This window comes from Anopheles aquasalis, chromosome 3, assembly GCF_943734665.1.
Source record: "Anopheles aquasalis chromosome 3, idAnoAquaMG_Q_19, whole genome shotgun sequence".
NCBI classification, from domain to species: Eukaryota; Metazoa; Arthropoda; class Insecta; order Diptera; family Culicidae; genus Anopheles; species Anopheles aquasalis.
The window spans coordinates 28,549,096-28,561,595 of NC_064878.1; the positions used below are offsets into that span (position 1 = coordinate 28,549,096).

Sequence of the window (12,500 nt, forward strand, 5' to 3'; positions counted from 1 at the left end):
GTGGACGACGGCTCGAGAGTGCGCCGCGTTGCGTTGCAGTTAGCACAGTTGCAGCAGTAACCCTCGCCTTGGGTTTGGTTTGGTTGCAAAAGAAAATAAGGAAAACAACAAACCGCCGGGAAGCATCATCACGATCGGCGTGCGACCACCGCGGTGGTGTGATATATTTATTAGGCAGTGGAAAACCCTCGTAAAGCCTGCGACACTCGGTCGGCGAGGTTTATCAGAACGCCTGTCTCTGGCCGTGGGACCTCCTGAACGGCACCTCCGCGAGCGTGCGTGCGTGCGTGCGTTTGTGCCGCCGTCCTCCTGCGGACGCGGTGGCGTGAAAGTGTTGCTAAATTTCACTTTCATTCTGTGGTCATTGTAACCATGCTTTGACCGTCTCCTGTCGGACGGACGTTTCATTTCATGCCCACAAATCGAGTCGTGATGGACCAGCGCACCCAGGAAGAGGCCAAGCTGATGTTGCTCGCAAATATATGGCAGCGCTCAAGGCGGCGCCCCTATCCGTGTGCCCAGTCAGCAGGTTTGAGCGTTCCGTGCTGGTGCGTGTGTGCTGCTGTTTGTCACCCTCTAGGGGTCTCTGCGCAGTGGTGACGCAGGAATCGCGCAAATCGCCATCGCCATCGTCGTCGTGCGGTGTGCATTCTTACCTTTTTGTCGAATCGAAAATACCATCATATTCAACCGAATGGTGGGATGGCATGTGGCGACCTCGCTCCTCTTCCCTTTTCGAGCTCATCTCAGGAGGCGCGACACAGGCGGCGGGTCTGTGCGTGGATACCATCGATGCTGCTGCTGTTGCTCGTACCCTTGACAAATCCTAACATTCACACCATCACACCTCCTCTCTGCTGCGCGATGATGAGCTGTTGTTGTTGGTAGAACATAGCAGCCAAAGCAACAGCAGCAGCGTATGTGTGTGATGTCGATAACAGTCGCCAGCGCCAGCAACAGCAGCATGCCTCGGTCCCCGTTCAGCTTGGCGGTGCTGTGCTGACTTTGTTTTGAGTGTTTTTTTTTGTGTGCTCTCTTCTGTCGGTTTCGCCGCTTGTCGCTTGGTCGGTCTCGCGACTGCTGCTCTCCTGGGTCGTCGCTTTCCACGCCAACGAAAAGATACACCACCACCCTTCATGTGGTGTGTCATGCGTTGTTGTGCGTGCCTGGTGGGACGGCGGCATTCCACGTTGATGCGCGGGACCCCGAAAGCGAACAGTAGCCACTCCGTGCAGAATGATGCACCCTGTTTCAAGCCGGGGATCGGTGGAAATGGTCTCCTTAAATCTGGATCCAGCTCCATGGCGAGGATCGAAAAGTGGAATGCCAAGCCCTCAGCACCACCACCACCACCAGCTCAACGAGTGACTTCGTTATCATCCAAGTCACCCAAAAACCGAAAGGAATTGGAAGTTGGGAACAAAAGGGAACACACCACGACGACGACCGCTACAATGCTGCTGCTTTCCTCCTTGACCTCCAGCATAGAAGCATCGGCAAAGGCGCACCGATTTCCCGAAAAAAGGGTGCAAGGGAGAGCATAATAAAATGATGCACATTCACACACAAACAAACAAACAAACGAACGCTGCTGCTGCTGCAGGGCGCTCTGGTGCGCGGGAGGAACAAGAGACACGGCCGGCCAGCATCGGCACCATCATCGCCACCACCACCACGATGGCTGATTGCGCGCCACGCGCTTGCTAAGGAGCCGCCACGGCGATGCTGCTGCTGCTGCTGCTGCCGATGATGAGGAGGAGGATGATGATGACGATGATGATGATACGCGCAAACACGGAACACGGAACATCACCTCTCAAGCAAGCAGTGGTGGTCCAGCGGAAGAGTAGCGGCAGCGCCGTCGTGGTGGCCGTATGATGATGATGTGTCGATAGAGAAACCAACCACCACCGAAAGCAGAGCAGAGATATGAAGCTGCGAGTTGAGCGAGAACGCGGAACGCGTCGAGGAGAGAGCGAAAGTGGGGGTGGAATAAGTGGAAAGCCTAAGAAGCCTACTATTGCGACCTCTGGAAGCGGAGCGGACGAATATTGACCAAAAAACCAGAACCAGAACGTCGGCAAAGGTGTGTACGGAAGGTTATGAGATGGTGCGCTGGAGGTGGATAGGCCTGCTTTGCTCTCCGACGTGCGCGGTACACAAACATCATCTCATTGAACGGAGCGGAGGAAGGAAGTCGTCACAGGACAGCGCGCGAGAAACCCCGAAGCAGGCGTGCCAGCGAATAAGGAGCGCAAAGGAGCGCGTTTGTGTGTGAGAATTAAACTAAACAACGCGGCGGCCGGGGGACAACCCAGTGCCGAAGAAGACACAACGAGAGAACCACACCGGAGGGAAGGGCCTGCCGTTTGTTCCGTCGAACCTCCCCACCCAGCACCAGACAGGGACGAAAGCGAAATGGGGAGCAGCATCGCGAGCGAATAGAAGGGAGAGAAGCAAAAAAAAAACGACGAAGAGGAATCCCGATGTGGCGGCGAATCGTGCCGCCGGGAGGGAGTGCGTGCAAATGCGAAGCGAACGATAAGTTGAGCACCACCGGGCCACGGTTTTCGGTGGTTATTGCACCTAGCGGTGGGTCTCTTGTAACCGCGGGGGTATTGTATTGTGTCCCATGCGAGGCCCTCGTTGTCACGGGGTTCGGGTACTCGCATATATCCTTCCCGCTGGCGTCATCGTGATGTAGCGGCGCGCGATGAGGAATGTCCCACGAGAAACCCGGGCACTCCGTTCTGGAAGAGTTTGTCTCGTTTGACATCGGAACCGTTTAGTAGCGCGCTTCCCACGGTGCTTCCCAGACAGTGTGGGGAATGTGCGGCCATCTCATTGGAAGATGAGTGTCATATGTAGTTGAGCTAGTGCCACCAGGCGGTGGTAGAACGTTTCGGGAACGATGCATTTATTTTGTGATACAGCATGGAATGCTCGCACTCCTACACATGGTCAATAACGGACCTGTTTTTTTTTTTTTGGAGCAGTCCGTACTCCTTAAATCAATCGTTACCTTCAAGTCGCCATGGTGAGCAATAGAGCTGTCGAACCTCCCTATCATCGTTAGAATGTCGAAGATCAGCGACGCTGGAACAACTGAAAGCAGCATAAAATACTGAATCACCGATACTCACGCACCTCCCTTTTTGGTGACCGAAATAATGCCACCAGCGCTGGCCGGCCTCTTATCCCGCTTCCAGAAACCCCGGGACCGGAAATCATCAATGTAATACCGGAGCAACACGAAACATGGACGCGCTGTGTACATACAACAGTGTGTACGTTGTGGCTTGCATTCCGTGCTGCTGCAAGCCATCGTGTTCCGGTGCGGGGAGCGTATTAATGCACTTTGTCGTCGCCCGAATTGTTCGTTCTCTTTTTGTAAAGCTTCGTTTTCAACTCGTCGCGATGCTTGTCGCTGGATTGTTTCCCTTCGTGCGCATTATTTTCTTTTAATCTGGCGCAGTTAATGCGTGGTCGTTTTCTGTACTCGCAAGGCGCTGGCAGCATTATGCATATCGAGCGCTTGGGTCGCGTGATTGCCCGCGAATATTGGCGGTTCTGGAACAGCAGCACAGTGACATCATTTTGAATCATGATTCACCCACAGAAGCGTTTAATTTAGCATTTTGCGTGTATTATTTTGGTTAAATGCTTCGGAATTTGTTCTAGAATTTCGATGATAAGATTATGAAAGTGTTGGACCATGCCACAGCATCTGGATGATATGGTGTGTGTTGAGCTCAGCAGGAGTATTGCATCACGCTACGCAACGTTTTAAAAAAACCCTGAACACCGTCATTAAATCTGTGCGCCTTCGGATGTTTGGCCTTTTGGCTTTTATTTTATTCCGGGTGCTAGACATCTGATGTGTGGATAGTTGGCAATGACTTAGCAACCACGACATGGCTGTAATCGTAGTACTCTATGGCTCATTCCAACTTCAGTCCAAGAAACACGCATTGCTTCGTAAAATCACCCAGAACAATCTTATAATACTTTGCAATTCATTCTCTTAATCAATCCGTCGCACGTTGATTTCGCATTGCGAAATGAGGACACTAAGTGCACGGTGCCGCAAGTCCGAAAGTTGATAACCTCATCATCCCATATAACCTCTCTTTCCTTCTGTTTCTCTCTTTCTCTCTCTAGGTCAACCACAAATTTTTCACGTCCTGAACCCGGCCACCGGTGCCCGGACGACATTGCCCGCCAACGTAACCACTGTGAAGACGATCGTCACCAAGGATTTGAACGGTGGCAGCACTGGCAACACCACGACTACATTCATTGGTCACGGTCAGGATGCCATGAGCATTGGAGGAAGTGGTGGTATCGCTGGCCATTCGTCGTCAGTCGGTATATCGGCAGGAACGAGCAGCAGCAGTAACAACAACAGCAACGCTACCACCGCTTCCGCCATCATCGGTGGACAGGTAAGTGATGCCAACAACAAGCCCATCTCCGATTGCAATCTCGTTGTCACACATTTAATCAACAATTAAAAATGGTCGCTTACCTTATGTGGCCTTTGAGCCAGTCTCTTTGCGTGGTACCACACACGCGTTAAGGAGCACACAGGTCCTTCGCTTCCTTTAGGGATGAGATTCCGACGACTCGAACCCGTTCCACCCCAAAAAGGGTTGGGGGAAGTGAAGTTGATTTTGCTAAATAAAGTTGCAAATCATTGTCATTCGCCCTCTCTCCGTGGCAAAATTCCTATCATCTGCTCTGCACAGTTGCTGCTGTGTAGCTCTCGGGCGCAGACCTTGGTTTGTGATCCGTGGAACCAGCTCCGCATATCAATGACGATGGGTTGGACTGGACCGTGGACTCACAGGGTAGCTATATCCGATCAATTAATTACTGGCACGCAAAAACAGGTCCACTGACGATGGTGCGGTCCGGCTGACGATGACAAGCAACGGTACACCTAGGACAACGGCGAGAGGGGGAAGGGGCCAGGGTGTATTCGTAGACACTGTAGACGTAGACATCAGCATCTTGCGTCTGGTCGCCTGTCTTCACCATGATCAGCTTCGACGCACCAGTACACCCGGGAATGTAAGGTTACCGGGGTTCTGTCCGTCGCTGTAGCCTGTAAGTTTATGCGCTCCCGATAATCGACGGATCGCGCGTCACACTGGCGGCATCTCTGAACGGATCGACATTTGCAATCAACCTTCGCTCCAATGGTTACCGAGTGTTCGAGCGACCAGAAGCAATGTTTGCCTACGTGGTCAAGTCGATCTTTTACGTTTTCTTATCTGACTCGGTCAGTGTTGTTTACTATCGCAGCTCGTGCTAAAATGCTCCAGCTGCGATTATGGGAAGGTATATGGGATGATACAGCGCATCTGGACCGAAGGATTGGTTTGGGGCAGTGCAATGTTGCTTCGTTCATTGTCATGTAAGCGCTCCAGGGAGTGTTAAAAGTATTGATGATGATGAGTAGTTTTTGCTCGTGTGTCGGATCAATTTCCATCTTGTTTCGACTGTCACACGCCCGTCAAGAGTAACACAAACTTGTCGTGTGAAGGTTCGTGGGATGATGCGCTAGATGCGCTGTTGAGAAGCTGCCGGATCCTGTTCACTCAAGCTCAACCCATTGAAAGCTTAGGTTTTGTTTTGATTTTCCCCGCCTCTCCGATGTTGTCTCATGTTTTATTGTTGCAAATTCCTTCGACTGCTCTCAGCTTCAGTCAAACGCGGGGGTTCGTCGCGGGGGCTGTGCGTATTGTTCCTCCCCTATTCGGCTGTTCCGTGTGATTTGCAATATTGACAGGGGCCACTCCGGCACCAGACGGCAGTTGGTTTTGTTGTGCTCCAGTTGTACTTTCATGTTTCCAAGTGTTTGTTGGGGCGAATGAGTGAGCGCGCGCGCGCGCGCGGGAACGAGCTGAACGACGATGAGTCAAGAGCGTGGTCGGTCGGGCGGGTGCCATTGAAAGCAACGGAGCGTGCGATGCAAGCGCGAAAACATACGCAGTGGCGCGCGGGAATCGACCGACTCTGGGCGGCGAGTAGGAGATAGGACGCTTGGCTTGTGTGAGCGCTAGTAATTTCTTTCTCTCGCCCCATCCGTTTTAAGGACATTCTCCTACGTGCAGTGACGGAATGGTAATAAGGTAGAAGCGTCCATTAATGCATTGTGTTGTTCCTGCTTAAGAAAGATGAGGGCCAGGTATGTAGACACACCTAGGACCAGCAACAGCAGCAGGTTCTCGGCAAGCTTTACAAACCGAAGCGACTTCGATCTATCAAGGTGTGCCCACACCAACACACGCAGAACGTCGTGCGATCGAAGGTAGAAGAGACGCGCATCGTAACCCCGCGGCCTCTACGATCTCCGCGGTGGCCGCTCACCATTTGTCTCGGACCCTCGGCTTTCGCTGAGGGCGGTGATGGAAAACGTCAAATATACGCGCGACGATCACCATCATGTCACGTTGGCGATCGCTTCTGTCTCGATCATCGGATCCATAACAAAGCACGGGAACTCACTTTGCTCATTGGCATTTCCAACCAGCCAGGGATCGTCTATGGAGCCCGCATAATTGACCGACGCAATTTGGATGAATATTGTATGTTACGCCACTGCTATCGACTGCTGCTTGGCTTGGACTCGCCCCCCAGAGGATGGGAATTTTTGGACAGTATGCAAACAGTGCGTCGTTCTTAACAATAATCGTGAGAGGTAGAACCTAATAAGACAAGGATTTTACCAGCAGATAAGGATGTTTTACGGATAACAATAGAGTACGATGCCTGCTAAAGTGTCTGCAGTTGACATAATATTATCTTTTGTCGCATGTTAATGCCTTAATTTTTCTACTGTTCAATTGTTTTTTTTTTAACCAGGAAGTACTCTACGTGTGTATACATTAAATTGCATTAGGTGCATATGCTTCGAACAGCAATAGGAGTGTTTCTTATACAATATGAATAGGGTGTCGATATGGAACAGTATCAAACTGTGCAAACAACTGCTAATGCGTTGGCTTCTGCAGACTTTCCTCTTTCCTTTATACAAACGTGGTAATAATGTTTGTCAAATTGCTAAGTCTCATCATATATCATGGATTCCTTAGTGTTGTACTCTAAAGCAACAGTAGGGCTCGTTTTCTAGCAGAACTAATATACAGCAAGATGTTTTCCGTTTGTTTGCAGAACTTTACAATGCCCGTAGTACGGAAACTGACCCCTGGGCAGAAGCTGATCACCGTACCAAAACATAGTAAGTAAATGATTAATTCCGTACCAGAGAATTCCGCTGATATTAATAGTTCTGTGCCTTCTTATTCCGCTACTCGCCTCTCCTGCCTTCTCCAGAGCTGATTTTGCCTTCTTCAGGAACGAATAAGTTTGTCAATGCTAAAACTGTGGTTCAAATTTCACCCAAACTGGTAAGTGTATTCACGTTCACTCCGGAATACATTCCGTATGCTCCCCAGAAACACATTTGCATCGTTCGAGTTGTTGTTAACACTTACTTATCTCGTTTCCATTTAAAGTTTTCCCAGTATAAAGTGATTTCGGCAAGTCCCTCGCAGTCTGTTAGCCGGAACCTAACGTTTGCTGCCCCAGCGACGAGCCTCGCAACGCTTCAGGGTACACTAACTACGGCCACCATCCCGACGGCAAGCTCATCCAGCACCGTAACACTCGGCACCACCGTCACCAACATCGCTATTCCATCCACATCAGCGATGTCGCAATCCTCTTTCACGCTACCGACCGCTACCAGCAGCTCAAACAGTGGTCCCAGGTACAGCACCACCGGCAACAAGGTGGTTACTACTGTGGGCGAGCTGAAGCCAGCTGTTGGGTCGAATCGATTGATCGTCGATGAGCCCGAGGACGAACTGGAAGATCAGGACGATAGAGTACCAGCTTCCTATTCTCCACCCTCGCCTGTTGCTACCCCCGTAGCTACCAAGAAAGGGTCAAGCAATGGTGGTCACCAGCAGCGGCAGCAGATGCAGCAGCATTCGTACAGCAAAAAGACATCGCCAAGCCAGATTCACACTCCTGCCTCCCGTCGACGCAAAACGGACAAGGCTGGCCGAGGTCTGCGTCACTTCTCGATGAAGGTGTGTGAGAAGGTGAAGGCGAAGGGTACCACCACGTATAACGAGGTGGCCAATGAGCTGGTGGCAGAGGAAACCCAGAGCCACGTTCAGGGGGCTGATCCGGCGACGTACGATCAGAAAAACATTCGGCGGCGTGTCTACGATGCGCTGAACGTACTGATGGCCATGAAAATTATCTCGAAGGAGAAGAAGGAAATCCGCTGGCACGGATTGGCGACCAGCAACACGATGCAAGAGTGTGATGAGCTGGAAAAGGAGAACGAGAAAGCCCGGCGTCGAATCGTGGAGAAGCAGCAGGCGTTCCTCGATCTGGTGCAGCAACACGTCGCCCTGAAGTCGCTCATCGCTCGCAATCAGGCCAACGAGGAGCGGGGCCTAGTGCCGAATCCAAGCTCTGCCGTGCAGCTTCCATTCATTATTGTAAATACGGATCGGAAGAACAACATAAATTGTAACATTTCAAATGATAAGTAAGCATTGATCGGCACCATACCGAATCCGCTATTCCAATTTGTCTCTGTTCTCATCCTTGTTCTGTCTCCTTTTTTTTGTAGATCTGAATATTCTTTCAGCTTCGACGATACCTTCGAGATCCACGATGATCTTGAAATCCTGAAACGCATGGGACTCTCTTTAGGTAAGTTAACGGAGATATTTCGTCGAATTCATTATTTATTAATATCGTGATAATATGTATCATGTGAGCAGGGTTGGAGAACGGTGTGTGTTCCGATGCGGATCTCAAGAAAATCAAATCGATGGTACCGAAATCCGTGGAAAAGTACATCGATAGTGAGTATCTTATACAGCACGGGTGTGTGTGCTTCACGTATAATGCAATCATCCACTTATCTCTCTTTCGCAGCATATGGACTTGTGGTGGGCGATGGAGACGACAATGATAGCTGGGAGACGAGTTCGCTGTATAATGGACAGGATAATGATGACAGTTTATCGACTCAAGACATGCTTGGCTATCATGATAATACCAACGACATGTTAGACGACGACATGAAGTTTGAGGATGATGAGGATGATTAATTTAAAGCAGCCGGCCCTTTTTGCCGCCATTTTTATTATCCTACACAACTAGCACACAACCGTTTTCGAGAAGGATCGTCGAAATGGAAGGGCACTGGAACGGGGCGTGGTTGTGGCCATCTGCTTTGGTTTTTTTTGTATACATATATATAAATAATAGTTTGCATATTTTATTCGTTAGGGGTTCACTTTACCCAGCTGGTTTGTATGCGATTTCGTATCTGTTTCTGGATTTGCTAGAAAGACGCGCCTCGTTCCAGTTCTTCCTCTGACAACACAGAGCACGATGTAAACGACAACGTTTACCATCCGAATCCTACGATCTTCTTGCTCCGTCTAGTTGCAATTGTCCATAGTACTTGGTTTACAACGCGAATTGCCAATAAGATGGCCATAATTCGTCAAAAACCCATGACCGCTTAATGGACTACGATTGATAAAGCTTATGTCTCGAGTAACGAGAATACATTGATCATCGTTGAGCGCATACGGAGACGCAGGGTCATTGTTAGCAAACAGAGGTAGAACATACAATCTTGTTCATCGTCAGCAGCGCATAAGTTAGGTAGTAATTTTACGAATGCACCAGAAAGTACAGAAAAGCAAATACATTTTACTTTCGTGATGATCAACAATAACTATCCAACTCTCCGTGTATTCTAGAGTGCGTTACCGGCTAGACCCGGTCTAGTAGAATGGTTGTTGGTGCTTTACTGCCCCATGCACCAAATTTTCTAGCACCCATTCTACCACTCTATCGGCTGGTATGTTGCTGACCAGATCGGTTCAGCTCGGGAAGCTCCAAGACCCGTGTGTCATAGATTGCGTTGTAATTAGGCCGTGCCTGTTTGCAGTGGCATAAGCGATAACATCATTAGCAAGCACACGCATATCGGTGGAGATTTCAGGATTATGTTACAGATTACAGAGCAGAATGGAACTCCGCCTTCGGCCCATGGCCGTAATTTGCGGAATTGAACCACCACCATATATAATCAAGGATAGGAAGGTTCGTTTTGTGCATAAGTGTTTGCTTAGCGATATGCGTATGTGTTACAATTAATATTAGAATGCTTTTTGTTTTGCTTTGCGATAGTTAACACGGTTTTATCTGCTTAGAACACGGCCATTGGCAAACGGCAAGACATCTTAGTGAATGCGGCTTTGTTCGCGGTAGTGAACTTGAAAAGCATCATTTATTGAGTGTAGGCTATCGAAATCTGGCAATCACTATTGGACACATGCAGCAACACAACTCGTCGCAAATGGAGTGAAATGCCGTTTGCACAGAATATTACCAACCACCAAACTCGGCTCATAGTGCGTGCTACAGAATGCCAATGCTCTGAAACATAGTTAAGACCACAAATTTGTAATTGTTTCGTTTGAAGGAGATAAAAATAGAAAGTAAGATCAAGGATTAAATTTAAGCTGTCTTGAGCGTACATAGGTAAAAGCACGGCAATTTTTTCCGCATGCTGAAGGCAACATAATAATGGCCACGTGCCAGTTTGTTTGCAAATGATGAGTTAAAAGTCGATTGTTTGATGTACATAGTAATTGTGTAAATGACCACTGATCACCATTAATCGCTGCAAACTGAGAGAGAGCCCCGGAACTGCTTTTTGGGCAGTTTAGAATAGCCAGATGGAAAGGGTAATATGTACAAAAGCAAACGAAACAAGTACAGTCCATTTCAAGCAAAGCTGCCAAAGTTCATATGCAAGGCAGCAAGGTCTCTGCGTACATGCAGCGATGCATCTGATTTTATGTGGACAGCCTCATCATCTACTGGAAAATCTTACATTTTTCCAACCTTCGACATACGCTGCAACAACGAAACCACACAAGACGATGCAATGGGTTTGGCGGATCCTCTCAAACATTCTACATTTTTCAGATGCATGTGAGATACAGAAGCCTAGCGATTGACTACGTTTAATCTCACGTATCGTGGAATAATGGGATCGATAGCAAATGATGATGAGCTTTGTTGATTTCGGGGGTTTCCTCTTTACTTTGCCGCTGTTAGTGTATTCATGCTAGATGAGTGAAAAAATGGGACAGAAGTGGTCTCTATTTCCGTTGAATCATGTCCACAAAATGCATCACACCTGAGGGTGTGTAATAGCAAGGTCCAAGAAGAATATAGATGTTAACATACAACCATTAGATACGATGGAAACATGCTAGAGGGAGAGTAACCGAGGGAGGGAAAATTGACACAAAATACAAACGAATATCAATAATATTTTGATGATTTGATAATTTTAACTTTTATGTTTGAAACACAATAAACTGTACGCGGCCACAAGGGGCCGGAATAATTGTAAAATTGCCCAGGGCATATGTTTCTTCGTCTTGAAAGATTATTGCATTCTTTGCACGGTGTGTGAAATGTAAGTATATTAATTCGGGGTGTTGCTATTTCCTCGTAGGAAGTCATCATGTACAGTCATTCAAGTACAACATTTTTTCCGTTTGGCCCTTTATTCTCCTCTTCTACAGCACTCCATTAGCAGTCTGATCTACACCGTCCATCCGTTAAATCTGTGCATCCTCGTCTTCATCGAAGAGATCCTCGAAATCTAAAGTAACAAGAAGACGGGAAAGAACACGGATTTTTTTTTATCAACACGGAAGTCCATGATGAGTAATCAAACAGGTTTACCATTGTAAAAGTCCGCATGCACGTCCTTCTCGTTGGCTGCTAGATCCATCAGCAAACCAGACGAACCGCCGGCCTGTAGGGCGAAAGATGGGAATGTTTGAGTACAGATACTGGCTAATACCGGAACTGGAACCAGGACACTGCGGTACGTACCTCTTCCAAATCCATGAATGGGCCGGGGCCTTCGGGGAACATTTCGTCCACCACAACGTTCGGCTTCATGTTGCTGCTTTGGTCTCCCGTGCTGACGCTGTTTCAGAAACTACGGCGCAAGAGCTTGTCCCTTCAACCGGGCCTTCGAGCGATGGACGATATGCTGGAATGATTCGATACCTTGCTAGTTCCTTTCTACTTTTGTCCCGATGATTTCCTCACTTTCTGGCGTGTTTACCGCGTCCGCTTTTCCGATGTTTTGACAGATTCGCCCACAAAATCCTATTTTGACAAGCTTGGGACTCAGCTGCACGATTCAAGAGAAAATCTCGAAATATTAAATATCTAGATGGATCGTTCTTATCAATCACAGGTGTTTCTCTCATTTTTACTCTGACCAATTTCCATTCATGCCAAGCCCATTCACGGGGCACAGCGGTTCAAGGACACGGGGGAATCCCATTCGCTTTCTCCCTCTTCGCAATGCGCGCGAAAGAGACGCATGCGTTTGTTTTGGTTTTGATCGGTTTGTA

The 12,500-nt window shown here is 48.6% G+C and overlaps 2 protein-coding genes across 4 annotated transcripts in view; one reads left to right on the plus strand and one right to left on the minus strand.

Moving 5' to 3' along the window:
• LOC126574501 (transcription factor Dp-1) overlaps positions 1 to 9,781 on the plus strand; it is a 10,962-nt gene extending 1,181 nt beyond the window's left edge. The window contains exons 1-8 of one of the 3 annotated variants that reach the window (XM_050234744.1): positions 5,878 to 6,193; positions 6,871 to 7,047; positions 7,180 to 7,246; positions 7,342 to 7,415; positions 7,524 to 8,572; positions 8,657 to 8,739; positions 8,811 to 8,894; positions 8,968 to 9,781. In XM_050234744.1, coding sequence (XP_050090701.1) covers positions 7,189 to 7,246; positions 7,342 to 7,415; positions 7,524 to 8,572; positions 8,657 to 8,739; positions 8,811 to 8,894; positions 8,968 to 9,143 — 1,524 coding nt within the window. In that variant the 5' untranslated portion in view covers positions 5,878 to 6,193; positions 6,871 to 7,047; positions 7,180 to 7,188 and the 3' untranslated portion in view covers positions 9,144 to 9,781. Of the gene's footprint in view, positions 1 to 4,161; positions 4,446 to 5,877; positions 6,194 to 6,870; positions 7,048 to 7,179; positions 7,247 to 7,341; positions 7,416 to 7,523; positions 8,573 to 8,656; positions 8,740 to 8,810; positions 8,895 to 8,967 lie in introns of those variants that run through there. The other 2 variants (XM_050234742.1, XM_050234743.1) reach the window with 2 other exon arrangements.
• A 1,833-nt stretch (positions 9,782 to 11,614) lies between these two features.
• On the minus strand, positions 11,615 to 12,347 carry LOC126574543 (COP9 signalosome complex subunit 9). The gene is made up of 4 exons (XM_050234799.1): positions 12,190 to 12,347; positions 11,968 to 12,130; positions 11,815 to 11,887; positions 11,615 to 11,731 (listed from the first exon to the last, which is right to left on the minus strand). Exons 2-4 carry the CDS (start codon positions 12,034 to 12,036, stop codon positions 11,688 to 11,690), a joined length of 186 nt encoding a protein of 61 aa, XP_050090756.1. The 5' UTR covers positions 12,037 to 12,130; positions 12,190 to 12,347; the 3' UTR covers positions 11,615 to 11,687.
• Positions 12,348 to 12,500: the final 153 nt, after the last annotated feature.

What these genes read in the sequence shown, in the direction of transcription:
- LOC126574543 (XM_050234799.1), bottom strand. Translation starts at nt 12,036, where the DNA reads ATGAAGCCGAACGTTGTGGTGGACGAAATGTTCCCCGAAGGCCCCGGC. An exon ending in CATTCATGGATTTGGAAGAG is followed by an intron (nt 11,888 to 11,967) that starts GTACGTACCGCA and finishes TTCGCCCTACAG; the next exon opens with GCCGGCGGTTCGTCTGGTTT. An exon ending in GCATGCGGACTTTTACAATG is followed by an intron (nt 11,732 to 11,814) that starts GTAAACCTGTTT and finishes TTGTTACTTTAG; the next exon opens with ATTTCGAGGATCTCTTCGAT.